Here is a 17,336-nt window from a genome sequence, read left to right as displayed (position 1 = left end):
AATCACTTTGGAAGGCTATATGATTTTTTAAAAATCCTAAAATATTTTATGCATCTGTTCCTTTGGGATTGCCTTTGGAGTCATTATACAAATCACTCAAGAAAGGCAGACTCATTACTTTAATTTTAGTTTAGAATGCTGCTCTATCCTTCTGTACCTAGTTTAGTCACCTGAATTAATCACTGCGTTTGTTGCTCACTAACTTTGGGTTATTTTAAAATCTCACATTCACTCTAACTGACACGTTTTACTATTCTTGATGCCCTTCCAAGGGATGTCCTACAGCACTACTGGACACTCAGTACCTGGAGGACGAGAAGCCTTTCTCATCAGCTTTGCATCTCGCCCAGCATCCAGCTCTCGCTTAAGCACAGCAGGACTGTAAAACGAACCCTGTATTGAATTGTCAGCGCATAAGCTGACACTTGTTCAACAGCTGGAGACATCAGGGTAGGCTGAGGATAGAGGCATGGAAAGGTTCCAGATGGGGCTTGAGGGGGATTTCTTCCCATTCTGCTATTTCAGTATTTTCGTTCATTACTCCTTAGGCATCTGGCTTTGACAATGAAGGACAGAAAGAGGTCTGCCAGAAGCCAGCCGCAGATTCTCCCAATACTCCCTTCTAGCCCTGTGTTTGAAAAGATATATAGTTAATCAATTAAAAGATTTATGTCTATTGTATAAGTCAATATATTATATGTGTGTGTGTGTGTGTGTGTGTGTGTGTCGTAGGCTAAATACACCTAAGTTTGGTGGATGATCAGGCTAAAGTTGAATTTCAGTTTTAACATATACACAGAAAAACTGTGCCCATATCCATTAATTTCAGGAGTCTTTCCATATTTCTATTCTTAATAACAGTCAGGGGTTTCAAATCACCTTACAGAAAAAGACAATGTGTTTGAATTTTACATGTTTTTGTGAATTTTATTCATCCAGAAATATCTAGCAGGATCCTTCTAACCCTATTCAATATTTTAACATAATGACAAGTATATGAAGCCAGTTTTTAAAAAATTTTAATCAATTTACTTTTGGCTGTTCGGGGTCTTCACTGGTGCGTGGGCTTTTCTCTAATTGCCGTGAGCGGAGGCTGCAGCATATGGGCTTCTCATTGCAGTGTCTTCTCTTGCTGAGGAACACAGGCTCTAGAGAGCGCAGGTTTCAGTGGCTTCAGTTCTCGGGCTCAGAAGTTGTGGTTTCCGGGCTCAGAGCACAGGTTCAACAGTCATGGCGCCTGCGCTTAATTGCTCTGAGGCATGTTCGATTCTCCCTGACCACGGACTGAACCCGTGTCTCCTGCAATGGCAGGTGGATTCTTTAACGCTGAGCCACCTGGGAAGCCCCTGAAGCCAGTTTTTAACATAAGGAGACAAAGTAAAATTCTTCAGAAACTAAAAACAGAATACAAATTACTCAGTATTTGTATCTTGTTTTTAGAAAAAGAAAGAACACAAGGTTCCTGGTTACAGACTTCTGTGTTAAAAATATTTTTACAGGTTTTTTCACTTTACCTATTAAACAACTAATAAGCCCGTTTTTTTGGATGATGAAAATGTCAGAAGTCTATGGGTTTTTGGGTAATTACGAAGTTTTGTGAACATCAGTATGTTTGGGAGTTTAGGGTACAAGAAATGTCTGTCTTTAGTCTACAGAATAATGTTTTAAGTTGCTAATGAATTTCAAAGATCCTTAGACAATGTATATTAAAATAAGCCATTTCTCACTTATCTGAACTATTTTAATCATCATCAAAGTATGCTTTCCTCACCTTTTAATTATATTTCTATTTAGTTGTTTTTTTTTTTTCTAAGCATGAGACCTTAAAAAAAATCTTTCTGAATACATTTCAGAAATACATTCAGAAATACATACATTTCAGGAGAAATGTTTGCCTAAATGATTTCTTGCGTACATCTACAATCTAAACATATTTGCATTCAGAAAATTGTCCCAGTTCAAAAATGGAGACTATTCTAAATCTCTTCCCCACTGAAATGGATAAAGTACAAAAATGGATTAAAGACATAATAGCACTGATTAGAGAAGATGGCAGAGAAGATAGCTGGTTTATGAAAGATGGAAAAGGGATGGCATTGTTTGACAGGGGAAAGAGAGAGGGACATGGGAAGAGGATAATTCGAAACAGAACAGTGATTTAAGAAGCCTCCCAGAAAAATGTCTCCAACAATAAAGTGATTGATTGTAACAAACAGCATAATTTAGATACTGGAGAACCTTAGAGAAGGGGAAGGCCTGTTATTCTTCTTTCAAAAATAGAAAAGAAAGTTAATCAGACTTTCCTGTAAAACCAAATGTTGTATAAAGGAAGTTGTAGTCCATCTATGATGTAAATTAAAATGTCTGAATTTGGACTATGAATGAAATGTAAAAGGAAAGACTCAGTTTGACCTTGATGCTTGGAACATTCTCCTACACAGGGCTCAGGTTCTGTGAAATAGGTTTATTCCTATTTCTCTTGGTTCTGTAATGAATAATGTTTAGAAAATCATGACATAGTACCAAGATATTAGGTTGGAAACTTGATTAGTGGCACAAGATACGATAGAGATCAGATATTAAAGCAAGACGGACACTGCAGAATTTTCAGAGTAGGTGGCTAAGAGCCAGTCAGCTGACTCACTCACTGACTAAACACTGGAAAATCAGATCATAGAGACCAATGAGTCGGATACTTTGCTTGTGGTTAAATTGAGATTAGACCACACTCTTAGAATTCGTCTCCATGAAGGAAGGATGAAAAGTCTTGTAGTCAGTTTTGAGCCTAATAGGAGAGGGTGCACCTAAAATCAGGCTCAAGAGAAACACCAAGAAGGAAAATGAGACTCTCACAAATAGGGTATATCTGTAGTTGATCCATTGAGAAAGTCAGGATCTGAGAGTGAAGCAGAGAAAAAAATTTTACAGAAAAATGCAATGCCTGTGGCATGAGAAATAACAAAATTTCCTGGTGGAAACCTCTGAAGAGCTGTAAATACGCTCATGAGGACCTGCCAGGCCCAGGGCGTGTGGTCTTGTAACAGCGTGCCCGTCAGGCAGTAGCAGTTTACTGCTTTTCCAGCTTCTCTCCTCACTCTTTGAATCTGAAGAGGTCAGAAAGAGTGGTCAGCAATATGGGAAGGGAGGGTTGGGAGCAAGACAGAGAAAGAGAAAGATCAGAAGAGCCATCCCTGTCTTCCTACATGTTAAAATCTTCTGCTAGAAAAAAGGAGAATTTTAAGCTTGAAACAAGTTCCAAGTTTTGATTTCACATGGAATTGAACACTTAATTACTGAATTGCTGTTGTGTTTTCTTATACTGTGTTTAGTTATAAACACTGATGATCTAAAAGGAATGGTATACCATAAAGAAACCAAGTACATGAGGGAGGAAAAGCGGGAGGAAATAGAGGGAGTCAATTCTTATTTTACAGAGAATGGAATCAAGAGATACTGCCTTATATTAATGGATTAAAAAATAGGTGGTTAAATATGAAATTCCAACTTGTAAAGATAACTAACAGAATAAGCAAAAATGTGACAAGGCAAAATTGGCAAAAGGAGAACAGGGAAAGTGGGAAGATCATCTGATTTAAATTTTTCAGCTTTCATAATTACCACTTAAAATTGATGAAACAAAAGTTAGAGGAACAAGACTTCAAAATATGAATGGCAAATAGGTTATCCTTGGGATAGGATGGATGTCAGGAATGGACTGGCTTTTACCCTTCATTTTATACATCTCTATACTTATGAATTTTTATTACCATGTGCATGCATAATGTTAACAATAAATGAGATTAGAGGAAAATAGTAATGTTAATTTAAAAATTCCTACCTGGCTCTAATCCAGGGTTTGGTGTGCATATTGAGACCACTTCCCCAGCTGCCATGTTTTTCTGAAGCTGGTGACAAAAATCCCCTCTCTGGGGCCAGCTCCTCTGCAATCGCTCTGATGTGATAGGGCTCAAAGCCACAGCACCCGCCTATGTACCTGACCCCCAGGTTGTAGGCTTCTCTGGCGTTCTTTTGAATATCCCATCTGGTTGCAACTCTGGGCTCCAGCACTGTAATACTATAGATATGGTACTTCTGTTACCACCTCTGTTTTCAAATTTTTTTTTTCCAATGACAAAACTAAATTTTAGAGTATGAGTTCTTCAAATAGCTCATTTTTGGTTGACTTGAAAGCCTTTGTCTTATGCAATCTCGTATCATAAGTCTGTGTTGTATTATAGTTGTTCCTTACAGTCATTTCTATTTTGTCACAAGAAATCACAAGATTGCTCATATGCGCCCGAGCTCACCAAAGGGATATTCAGGGAGATCCAGAAACCCTCCTTTGCCACAGTCGGGCATGTGGAACCCCAGGGACCACACCATCAAGGGCGCTTTCAGTTCTGCAGCCTGTCGGGCTTCCTTCCTGAGGCTCATTGTCTTCAGGCTGGTCCAGGGTCCAAATCGGCAGTTCACACCAACAACTGAGGCCCCTGTGCAAAGAAATACATTTATTTACTTGTTTCACAATTTATTTACTTGTTTATTTTTTAAAATTGAAGTCTAGTTGATTTACAATGCTGTGTTAGTTTCAGATGTACAGTGAAGTGATTCAGTTAAACATATATCTAAATATATATATTCTTTTTCAGATTCTTTTTCATTATAGGTTATTACAAGATATTGAATATAGTTCCCTGTCCTATACAGTAGGTCCTTGTTGTTTATCTATTTTATACATAGAAATGTGTATCTGTTAACCCCAAACTCTTAATTTGTCTCTTCCCACTTCCTGTTCCCCTTTGGTAACTATAAGTTTGTTTTCTAAGTCTATGAGTCTTTTTCTGTTTGGTAAATACATTCGTTTGTATTATTTTATTAGATTCCACATGTAAGTGATATGATATGATATTTGTCTTTCTCTGACTTCATTTCTATAGACTAACAACAAAACATCAGAAAGAGAAATTAAGGAAACAATCCCATTTACCATTGAATCAAAAAGAATAAAATACCTAGGAATAAACCTACTTACCTAAGGAGGCAAAAGACCTGTACTCTGAAAGCTATACAACACTGATGAAAGAAATTGAACATGACACAGACAAATGGAAAGATATATAGTGCTCTTGGATTGGAAGAATCAATACTTTAAAAATGATCATACTACCCAAGGCAATCTACAGATTCAATGTAATTCCTATCAAATTATGAATGGCATTTTCCCCAAAACTAGAACAAATAATTTTAACATTTGTATGCAAACACAGAAGACGCTGAATAACCAAAACGATCTTGAGAAAGAGGAACAGAGCTGGAGGAATCAAGCTCCCTGACTTCTGTCGGTACCACAAAGATACAGTTTGGTAGTTTGTACCAAGTACATTTTGGTGAAGTGAAGTTGCTCAGTCGTGTCTGACTCTTTGCAACTTCATGGACTGTAGCCTACCAGGCTCCTCCCTCCATGGGATTCTCCACGCAAGAGTACTGGAGTGGGTTGCTATTTCCTTCTCCAGGGGATCTTCCTGACCTGGGGATCAAACCCGGGTCTCCCGCATTCCAGGCAGACGCTTTAACCTCTGAGCCACCAGGGAAGCCCCTGGTACAGTACAGTTTGGTACTGGCACAAAAATAGACACAGAGATCTTTTTTTTAATAGTTGGAAGGTGCCTTAGAAATTAGCTATCCCCCTCCACTTCTTAAGTTTTACTGATAAATCAATTCCTATTAATCATTTTATTTCCAAACTGCTCTCCCAATCTTAAGAAACATTGTTAAATTTCATAAACAATAACTGAACTGCTTATCACACCATGGGTCCACATCACCTGCCTTCACCAGCTTCACAGCACATTCTCCAGGTGTTACACCATGCATGTCTCCCTCTGGGCCGATACACATAGTGGCTGCCACAGGCTCTCCAGATTCTTTTAAGACTTCTACAGCGTGTTCAAAATACTAAGAGAAATTTAATGTTTTTCTATTGGTCCAAATAGAAAGCACACTTTAAGTGGTAGACCATAAATGTTGCAAAAAATAGTTATAAAAATTACCAAATATATATAACAAAATGTGCTAAGAAATGTGTCTCTATCAGACTGACTAAAGAATATTTTTTCTCAGTAAATTTTAATTCTTTTAACAATAACATATAGATTTTCATTCAGATATTATACTACTAATTAAAAAGATTTTAAAGTAATTAAGTACTTAAAATTATGACTTTGAAGGAACAAAAGTTTTACTTATAAATTTTGGACTCTTTTTTGTTTTAATGTAACTAGGGTGGTCTCTGAAGAATAGTGAATAGTAATAGTTTTTTATGATTTACACTTCAAAATACTTTTCTATTCACTTCTAGTTAGATAGTCATACACTCATGACCACGTTCAGTCTCTAAGTCATGTCCTACTCTGTCTGACCCCAGGGACTGTAGCCCACCAGGCTCCTCTGTTCAGGGATTTTCCAGGCAAGAGTACTAGAGTGGGTTGCCATTTCCTTCTCCAGGGGATCTTCCTGACCCAAGAATTGAAACCATGTCTCCTGTGTCTCCTGCATTGGCAGGAGGATTCTTTACCACCGAGCCACCTGGGAAGCCCTGTTATTCATAAGTGCTTCATAAAATAGGAATGGAAATCTGATTATTTCCCCAGGTGAGAATACTGAGGCCCAGAGAAGGGAAGGGTACCTATTGAGTGTCTTTGCTGATGGTGGAGAGGACACCTTGTCTGGTAAACCCAGGCCATTTGCTGGGGTGCGTCCCCTGCACTTAAGGAACCCCCTAAAGAGCCACAATTGAAGAGCTGATCTTAGTTTAAGTAGGTGGAGAAAAGCTAGCAGAAATCTCTGTGTTTCTTCCTTCTTGACTTAGATTCTGCAGAAGCAATGGAATCGTGGAGAAAGTCAAAAGAGAGGCTTTTAAAAAACAAACTTATGTTCTCACCCATGTGGAGAACATGCAGGGTGGAGTTTGCCTTCATTTTTGTAGATGACTTTCCAGGTGGATTAGCCAGGCATGGGTAGCCCTAAGCCTTGAGAAGGATGATGAAGCAAGGTTTCTCATAGACTCGGTAGGATGACTGGGGAACTGGCAGTTGGGAGGCTATTGTCCTTGTCAAGGGTAAAACCTGGGTTGAGGCCTTGACTCAGACAGTAGCAATCATGATGGGAAATTAGGGAGATGGGAGGAAGAGAATACTCTGGGACTTCATGTGTAGTCAGTGACAACTTTTATTGATTCTAACTTCAAAATATTGCTCATGTGTTACAACTTTAGTGAAAGCGGAGAGATGGGGTGAGCAAGGCATGGACGGAGGTGGGCAAGTAAACACTGCTTGGCCCTGAGTGTTACTGGGGGGCCTGGAGGAGCCCTAGCAGCTGCCTGTCCCCTGGGTTTCGCTCCCTGACAGCCTCTGCTCCCCAGCCCCCAGCTCCTTCCTGCCCTGCCTCTCCTGTAGGAGAAGATGCTCCCAGAATCCCTGTCCCCGTTCACTTACCCTACATTGTAGGGTCCCCCAAGAGTCAGCTGCTGCAACCACCCAGAATGAAACCAAAGGCTACAGGTCGGCCTGTCCTGGCTCTGTTCTTTGGCTTCACAGAGAATCTAGCACACAAGTGAGAGGATGTTGGCTTTGACCATAGTGCATGTAAGCAAACCTTTGACCATGCACAGGGAGGGAATGAGGCCACAGGGCAGTCCCATACTCTTATGAAAGTTGAAGACTATGCAGTTATATCAAAATAGAGTTAATTTTTTCCCTATAACATTGGCTTACCTCTGCAATCAAGAAATCTACATTTTTCCTGGCAAAAATCTCTAGCTGTAGTCGAAAAAGCTTTTTAATTCTAACTTCATCCTTGTGGTGTGCGTACAACGATGTCCGGCAGATCCCCCCTGCTACCAGAGCATCCCCTTTGTCAGCTACTTCTCTGGCGAGGTCACAGGCAGCGGTGTTTACAGCTTCCCACTGAAGTTAGAGAGCAAGAGTTCACATGGTGAGCCTGGCATTTGAAACGTGGAATGTAATAAGTAACAAAGAGGGCAATGAGCAAGTGGCATGAGTACAAGTCACTGGTTTAACCTGCAGTTCGAGAAGACCAGCAGAGTTGGGTACCATCTCCTGTACTCCCAATGAGCTTGTATTTCCATTATTGTACTTACCACGCTGGTCTTAGTGAATGCTCATTTTTGGAGAATCCCATGGACAGAGGAGCCTGGAGGGCTACAGTCCATTGGATTACAAGGAGTCAGACACGACTGAGCGACTTAGCACGCATGCATGGGCCTCCCCACTGGGCTGTGAGCCACTTCAGAATAGAGTCTATGCCTTTGTATTGTCTCTGTATTTAGCACAGAGAATGGACTATAACAGGTACTCAGTAAATGTTGGTTGGTTGAATGAATAAATGGGCGTTAATGTTTACAAGTATTAATACTCTCCATTTGCAGAATATCTAGCAATACTTCCATAGCCTTCACCTTATCCATTTTTCCCAACAACCCAATGCATGTAAACATGTTATCACACAGCCAGTAGATGGCAAAGTTGGGTATCAAACCCAGTTCTCCTCATTCCTAGCCAGTGATGCTGTCTTCCCTGGAACCATCCTGTCTGCAGATGTCAGAAAAAGAAGAATGTGAAATGACAAGGTAGAGATCTGTAGTGTCCTTTCTCTACAAAAACCTAGCACGGAGAATGGCCATGCCCTTCCAATAGCCTGTTTTCCCCCAGTCCCATCCTCTACCCTTCCCCTAGATAAACAGACAAAAAATAATTATTTTTTTACATAAGTTTACATAATGATGAATTACTTAATGAATATTCTATGTGGAGGAATTTGTAATAAAGCGCAGTATAGCATCAGGTCAGTTCCATGGATTCTCTTCAGGAGGTTATTTCTATTATAGATGACCCCTCTTCCCACCCCACCCCACCCCCAGCTGCCACAGTGCAGTCTACCAGGCTTTCCATATTGTTCTCACTGGCAGAAAAAGTGAAAGTCTGCATGACATCTGATCCCACCCTCAAGAATTCCATGTGAGAGCTGGCGAACTGCCAAGGAGTTGTTTTTTATTTTCCATTGAAATTTTGAAAAAAGTAAAAAAATCACAGAAACTATCATTTTTAGCAGCAGCTCATCTACTCACATCTCTTTCAATCATACACACTTCCAAACCAAGTACTTATACAGAAATTGCAGATTCAGGTCAGTAGAATTCAGGGATGGGAAAAGGCAGAGTCCATACCAAACGGGGGCTGTTGAAAGTAACCTCATGTTGACCTGCCAATGGGCCTCTTGGCCTGGTGCAGTCACAGGCAGGCCTTAAGGCTGGGTTGGCCCACTGATCCTTGGTCTCTTGGTATAACAAGGGTTTATTCATTTGCCAGTGTCAAGAAGGATGTAGCTGGTCTACTTATAGTCAGTAGTGGGAAGCCCTCCAAGTAGAATGAGGGAATTCTCACAGCAGGCAGAATGCAGATGGTAGAGCCCCCACCAAATGGGGTCGAGTCAAGCAGCTGGGAGACGCGGCCAGAGAGCTTTCCTTGTCCATCGGACTCGCCTTCCTCTTGCTCTTCATCCCTCTCCCCCCACTTCAATCTCCATCCTACTATTTCAGCACTTTGTTCCTGAGAGCGCAAAAAAGATCTTCTAAAATTAAGAATGAGTTCTTCTTGGGCCAGATGAAGTCTCTCAGCTAACACCAGAAAGACAGAACTTTGTCCTACCATCTAACTCTGAGTGTCTGATGGAACAGTAATCGTGGCCATTGGGTACTTATATGCTGGGCATTTCATGTGGGTTAACTCATGAGTCCTCACAAGCAGCCCATGTCATGCTCCCGTGTGACAGATGAAGAAACTCATCCTCAGAGGTCAAATGACTTGCCCAGGGTCACTCAGCTGGTCAGTAAAACCCATGTTTGTCTGACACACTGTGCATGTATGAACAAAAGGAGAACAAATCAAAAGTCCCATCCCAGCTTGTATCCTGTTTCACCCATTTCTTCTTTGGCTGTATTTCCCACTTTAATTTAGGAAGCAAATACAAAGAAGAGCAAACTTTACAGAATTAAAGTTTCAATTTGATGTTACCAACCAATTCTATCACAGTTTCTACCTCCAACTCTTTTTTGTTTTTTGTTTTTTTTTTCAGCCAAGAGGATGAAGTAAAACTGTGTTTATTTCTTTGCCCCTTTTCTCCCCACAACAGAACCTGGTTGTCTCCTGTCTAAGCTCTGTTAAGTTTAAAAGTGAAAAGTGAAAGTTTCTTAGTTGTGACCAACTTCGTGACTCCATGGACTATACAGTCCATGGAATTCTCCAGGCCAGAATACTGGAGTGGGTAGCCATTCCCTTCTCCAGGGTATCTTCCCAACCCAGGGATCAAATCCAGGTCTCCTGCATTGCAGGCAGATACTTTACCAGCTGAGTCACCTGGAATTACCATTAATCATCCCTATCAAACATACTGTTTTAATATCATATGCAAATTAGCCAGACGGATGATTCTGAAGCAATAATAGTTTTCTTGTGTTACGGAAACTCTTGAATATACATAAGGTAAATAAATATTCATGGAACAAATATTAGGATATATATTTTAGCACTCCCTATACGTAAAGATGTAAGTGTATGTGTGTGAGGGAGAGAGAGAGAGCTCACACACACACGCAAGAGTGGGGAGGATGGGAGAGAGAGAAGCCATTTCTTCTGTTTGATTCGTTTACAGCCAGTATCACCACATCTTAGCAATTCTGGCAAGTGAAACAGTGCTTAGAAAACACTCGCTGTTTAGCTTCTCTCAGCCAGATCTAAGCAATTGTCACCCAGTTAACCACTGAGGGTGATGCTGGCACCGACCTGCGTTTGGATGCTCTACTACGGCTTCTGGAGTCCAGAGCCTGGCCTTCACGTAGCCCCTCTTCTCCAGAGTTAGGAGGAAGCTGCCATCTCCAACCACAACCTCCCCACTATCCAGACGTTCCAAAAGGCCCTGAAGAATAGAAAGAAAAATCACCTTCTTTTTATTTTTCCTAAAAGCAGTTTCCAGTTGTAGGAAAGGTGGGTACAGCGGTCTTACAGCTCCAGTTTTGTGAAAATCATCTGTGCCTGATAGTATTTCAGAAAACTTGAGTAGACTCTATTGGACAATCCAGGTACTTGTTTTGCCCCAAGTTCTGTGACTATTTTTTCTTAAATACCATTTAATATGAATCAAATTATAGTGAAAATGCTGATTCCATGATATTTTGATTTTTCAAGATGTTTGTGGTAGACACTGCTTATCGCCTAACTAACATTCATTTTTTTCTCCTCGTGTTTGCTAATGTATTTTGTTTGGGGAGACAATGTCCCCAACTTAAAAAAAATTCTCGGGTCTCAGGCTCCTTTGCTGTGGGGGACTGGCCATGTGATACAGTGGTGGCCGATGGGTATAAGTGAAAGCCTGCTGAAAATTTCTAGAAGAGATTTGTTTTCCTGATAGAGATGCCCACACCCTTCCATCTTGTCCCTTTTTCTCCTTCCTGTCTGGACTATCAGCTCAAGTCCTGGTGCCACAGCCATCATCTTGCAGCCATGCCATTGAAAGCCACGTGCTAGGGCTGAGGGCACAGGCTGATACCTGCAGCCTGGTGTCTTGACCACAGCTTAGAGGAGCTGCAGAGGCCGTGGACCGTGACTGCATTTTTTAGGTGAGAAAAATAAACCTCTTTTTTTGTGTGAACCATTGGACATAATCCTACTAGACACAGCATTTCATAGTTCTGCCCTACATTTTTCCGGGATGTCCCCAGACTTGTTATCATTTGGTACTCCTAACAAGTCTGGGAGCTAGGCAGGACAGACAGTTTTTATTGCAATTTTATAAATGAGGAAACTGAGGTTCAGAGAGGCTGAGTGAATTGCTCAAGATCATAGAGCTCAGTAGCTAAAACAGTAGACGTCAGACCTTCTAAATTTCTAATCTAGTCTCTCTTTTGCCTCCTTTCTAGTCAGCCCACCTATAACCTGAATAAAAGATTGCATCCAGAGCAGTTATCCAAGGGCTAATGGTGTCCATTGAGTATAAAGTACGTCCCCAGATACCTACATGGTTCATCCTCTCATTTCCTTCAGGTCATTTGTCAAGTGTCATTTTCTTCCAGAGAGACCTTCCTTTTGATTTATAAAAACTGCAAATAGCCCCATGGGAATCCTTATCCTTCTTGCATAGACTACATTAGTTGAAGATACAACCTTTTTCTCTCTTTTTTATTTTTACAATTTTGAAAGTATGATAACACATTTACAGGAGACTTGGGAAATACAGAACAAAGTTATGTATAGTTTATTTTTTAAGTAGATAAATTAAGATTTTTAGTTGGGGTTTCAATATCAAATTCTCAAAAATTAGCAGAATGAATATACAGAAAGACAGAAGAATATAGAAGATCTGAAAAGCACCAAGTGTCTCCTAGTTTATAGTCTATGGGAACTTGAATAAAATTTGTATCCTACTGTTGTGTGAAAATTGTATGAATCTTAACTAGCTTGAATTGGTTTGAAGATACAACCTTTTAGTGAGAATATCAGCCAGTTCATCTCAACTCTGCCTACAGCTGGACACAGAGCAGTGCGTGAATAGGGGAGCTGCCCCTTGTAACCAGTCACATCTGCAGCTCAGGAAAGTATGTTAAAAGTGGCTGCCCTGAGGCTAAACCCCAGGCCACTGTCCTCCGCCGTTTTCCTGTGGAGGGAAGTGGAATGCAGCCCAGCTGTGTCAACCAGCAACACTGTTTTGGCAGAGAGAGCTCCTGACTCTGGTTATTTTTCCATACTTCATATCCAAAGATAAATTTTAGCTGAATGTAGAAGAAATGTTAATGTATTCTATGATTCTCACCTCTCTCCCTACTCCCTCCATAGAGTGAAATTTGCTCCTTTCATTTTGTACTTTTGAAACATAAAAAGGACTTAAACTTTCACTGAGACCTTCCCACATACTAGATCCAGTTTCTAGGCAAGAGGGATAAACATTGGAATAATGGTCACTGCCCTCAAGAAGCTCTAAGTTCTGGTTGCCTTGGGGAAGGCCATTATATCGACAGACCATCACAGTACAGGGTAATGACTAAATGCTGTGGAGGGATGTGGAAGAGAGAATCAAAGGTATCATCATTTGTCTCAAATTCCAAATTGAAAATCTAACATATTTCAATGAAGCTAACTTTGTTAAGAGTTGGATTGAATATTACACATTCAACAATTCTAGAGGGGAAAATATTAACACACAATCTGGCTGTTACAGGTTGATCTCTCACCTCCCACATCCGATCTGTCATAGGGTTACACCAAGCATATCTATTTAACACATCTCACATATGCCCCCTCCCCTATCCTTACTGCCCTGGACTATTACAATGGTCTCCAGTTCACTCCAGCCCGCTCTAAACTATCTTCCACTGCTGGCAGAACAAAGCCTTGTCTGACCTACTCTTATTTATGATTACATCCCCTTTTGTCTCTTGCTGAAGTTCGTATAGCTTCCATTCCTGCATCCATCATCTGTGTTGCATATCTGGTCACTTACCTGTTGCCTCTGTTTGGCTGTAAGATGCTTGAGGCTCAGGTGACAAGCCTGTCTTGTCACCTTCTTGTCTCTCCACCTCATATGGCACCCAAAGTGAAGTGAAGTGACAGTCGCTTAGTCGTGTCCATTCTTTGCGATCCCATGGACTGTAGCCTGTGAGGGTTCTCTGTCCATGGAATTCTCCAGGCAAGAAAACTGGAGTCAGTTGCCACTCCCTTCTCCAGGAGATCTTCCTGACCCAGGGGTCGAACCTGGGTCTCCCGCATTGCAGGCAGATTCTTTACCATCTGAGCCACAGGGGAAGTAGGCCCTTAATAAACTATGCCAAGAGTTAGCAGATGACTGGATTGTTTTGAAAATGTCACGTATCTCATATGTTACAAGTTTGGTCCTGACACGGAGGGAAAAAAATAATACTTTAATAGAAAATTAGCTAGGGTTTTAAGAAAATGATGGTGGAAATTCGACTGTTGCCTTCATGATAACAAGTAAGACATTTTTATCTGTCATCTGGATGTTTGTCCAGTATTTTAAAATTTTGCCAGTTTTCTAAACAGCTATTAGCAAAATAAATTATCAAGATATGCAATCAGAGCATCTTTTAGCCCCTCTTTCACTGCTAGACTTAACACCTCAGTTAACTGCTATACCTTTACAATCTAAATATAGCTCTAAAATGACAGAGGACTGTGTAAAATAAAGAACACTGTAAATTATTTGCACTATATCTATATTTTCATTCCAGCCTCCCTTTCTGTTTGGCAGTGACTCTCCCTGGGATCTGAGTTAGCTCTGAGAGGCACTGATGCCCTCTTTTTGCAGATAGCAGTATCTAGACCTCTTGGATTTAAGATCTGGCTTCAGGGCACCTTTATTCACATACAGAGGAGTAGGGCAACTTCACTTTGTGGCAGGAAGCTGCCAGAGGTCCAGTCTACTTAAAATCTGTCTCCATCTGCCTGAAATTGCTACCAGGACTGCTCATTTGTATTAAAGAAAGCAATTGGAGCTGTCCTCTGTGGCAGTTAAATGAATACTTAAGATGCACCTGTTAGCTGAGAAGAGTGGTGAGCTTAGCTCTACCCCACTAACATTTAACTCCCAGGCCCATATTAGCATGGGCTCTTGTATGAAAATCTTGGTGTTGCAAAGAGCAGAGCCCAGCAGGAAATAGAACAGGGAAAGCATATTGAAGAAAAAAAAAAAAAACAACCTTTAAAGAAATGAACTGAAAAGTAAACATAATATTAGAGAAAGAAATCATCATAAGGTTCTTCTTTTTATCATGCTTATTTTCTTCAATGCCCATATTTTACTTTTATAACCAGAAAAATATATCCAAAATATGTTTTTTGTTAAGTTTTTTAAACTCATATTCCACATCTTATGTAATTACTATCATTATTGTGTCTTTCTGTACAGTGTGTGTATAAATATTTTTATATAGTTGGGATCAGTCTGTGACATTTCATATCTCCTTTTGTAACTTATTGCCAAAGCACTTTGCCTGTTTCCACACTCAACTTTTTAATTGGCTGCCTAATAGCTTATTAAGTGAGTGATCTTTATTTACAGAGCCAGGACTGTGGGGCATCTTGGTTGCCCCTATCTTTTTAGTATAAATGAAATGGTGGTGCACGTTTCCACTTCTATCCTGTCGCTGCCTTGCCCACCCTCTCTTCTGAATTATCTGGCACAGGTGGCTCGCTTTGAGGAGTTTGGAGATGTTCCGCGCCCAAGTTCACGCCCTTCCTAATTGTGTTTTGTCACGTCTCCTCCCCACCACGCGCGCATCTAGTGTGAAAATGGGGGAACAGGGCGACAGCTGGGAAGCACATCAGGAAAGGGGAGCTAGGAGACCGTAACTGCCGGACTACATGAGGTGGAGCCCTACCCCTCCGCCCAGCACACCCCCACCCTAATCCCCGCTGCGGGTCTGAGGTGTCCGCGTCCGGGACTGGTTTCAGGCCAGTGCGAGGCTTGGGGGGTTCAGACAACCGCTCTTCCTCAAACGTGAGAGGAACGCGCTTTGGGACAGTTGAGTGGAAGAGCTGTGGGTGCAGGTGGGCTGAGGGTAGAAAACGTGAGCGGCATCTAAGTCTGAAAGGCTATATTTCAAATACCTCCTCCACCTGGACCCGATCTATGAGCCTGAACTAGTCTGCTGACTCTGAGCCTCAGTTTCCTCACCTGTAAAGTGGGAATAAAAGTGAAGCGGAGATAATTTGCATAGAGCACTAGCGCGGTGCAGGTACCGAGGCGAGGCTCCATAGCTGGTACCTAAGATTGCTATCTCATTCTGACACCGAGGCGGTACTGTAGTCCTGCCGACTCGCGAGGGGGTAAACGGAGGCTCAGAGCCCTCCAGGTGCCTCGCCCGGGCCGCAGAGCTTGGCCAGGGACTGAGGTGGAGCCCCCCGGCCAGGAGGGCTGAGTACCTCCCGGGCTCCCCGAAACTCACCTTCTTGACTCTGGGCCCCTCGATCGGTGCCATTGCGCCTCTCGGTGCAGCACCGAGTGGCGGGAGCGCGCGCCGCCAGGAGCCCGCCCCTCCTCCGGGGGAGGGTCCCGCCCGCCCGCCCGCCCGCCTGCCCTTTAGTCCGCTGGCTTGGGAGCCGATGCCCGCGCCCTCGCCCTCAGCCTCGCCATGCTCCGTCCGGGCATACGGCGGCTGCGGGGCCTCAGGCTGCTGGGCTTCCCGCCGAGGGGCTCCCCCGGCTGCCCACGCTCAGTCTGCAGCCGCCAAGGGTGAGTGGGGCCGGTCTACGCGGAGATCCGCGCCTGGACAGCTGCGGGGTTGCAAGCGAGGGGCCGAGACGTCTCCGGCTATGGGCACTTGGGCACTTCTAACCCTCACCTTCTTCAGTCAACTGTAGTGTCTTCTGTATTTTATCCAGAGATGGTCCGTGGAAGGCAAACACAGGGGTATATATGGTCTTCCTTGGCTTATTATACCTTGTTTCTTTACAGTTCATCCTGGAGAAACTCATGATCTAGCTAGCTAGGAAGACAGTCATGCATATAAACATATCCAGCCGCTGAGCAATAATTATAATTAGAGAAGCAGGTACACGGAGAGAGGACCTTAAGCGAGGAAGAACATTGCACTCCTGGCTTTCTTCAACCTGGAAAACATTGGAGAGAGGAGGTGATCCAAGATTTATAGATAATGGACTTCATGATGATTATGGTTTTTCATGTAATAAAATGATGTGTGTTTTTAAAGTAGATTGAGATAGATTATTCTCTATGTTTCTTTGCGAAAAAGAAGTCATTTGTTCAATTCTTTATCTCTATTAGTTATCTACAATTGGTCAGAATTATGGAAAATGGGGTTCAGATCCGTCCTCCTCCCTCTCCCAACTAAGTCAGGCTGAGGCTCCCCAGATGATTAGATCAATAAATGCAAATCTCACAGACACTAGATGTTAAGTACTAGAAGAATAAATAAGGAGACTCATACTAGTCAGAAAAAAACAAACAGAAAACTTTAAGTATCATAGCCTAGTAAAGCTAATATTAAATAAATTGTCTTCCAGAGAGGAAAACCCACCCTTATCTGCAGAATCAAGATGGAAAGACAGAGCAGAAACAGTGATCATTGGAGGTGGCTGCGTTGGTGTGAGTCTGGCTTATCATTTGGCCAAAGCAGGCATGAAAGATGTGGTCCTTCTGGAGAAATCAGAGCTCACTGCTGGATCCACCTGGCACGCAGTAAGAGAACACCTCAGCACTGTCACAGGCACCAAGCTATGCACTTGCAGGAT

The 17,336-nt window shown here is 42.0% G+C and overlaps 1 protein-coding gene across 1 annotated transcript; it reads right to left on the bottom strand.

The window, feature by feature from the left end:
* Positions 1–544: 544 nt before the first annotated feature.
* On the bottom strand, positions 545–16,078 carry BHMT2 (betaine--homocysteine S-methyltransferase 2). The gene is given in 10 exon segments (XM_070378481.1): positions 545–577; positions 580–628; positions 3,839–4,067; positions 4,308–4,490; positions 5,826–5,955; positions 7,773–7,964; positions 8,958–9,042; positions 10,856–10,992; positions 13,570–13,960; positions 16,031–16,078. Coding segments are annotated over 9 exon segments (1,119 nt in total). The 5' UTR covers positions 13,651–13,960; positions 16,031–16,078.
* Between the last annotated feature and the right edge of the window lie 1,258 nt (positions 16,079–17,336).

This window comes from Bos mutus, chromosome 10 (assembly GCF_027580195.1).
Source record: "Bos mutus isolate GX-2022 chromosome 10, NWIPB_WYAK_1.1, whole genome shotgun sequence".
Classification (NCBI taxonomy): Eukaryota; Metazoa; Chordata; class Mammalia; order Artiodactyla; family Bovidae; genus Bos; species Bos mutus.
Note: the sequence above shows the minus strand (reverse complement) of the source record. Positions and strands in the feature narration are given on the sequence as shown.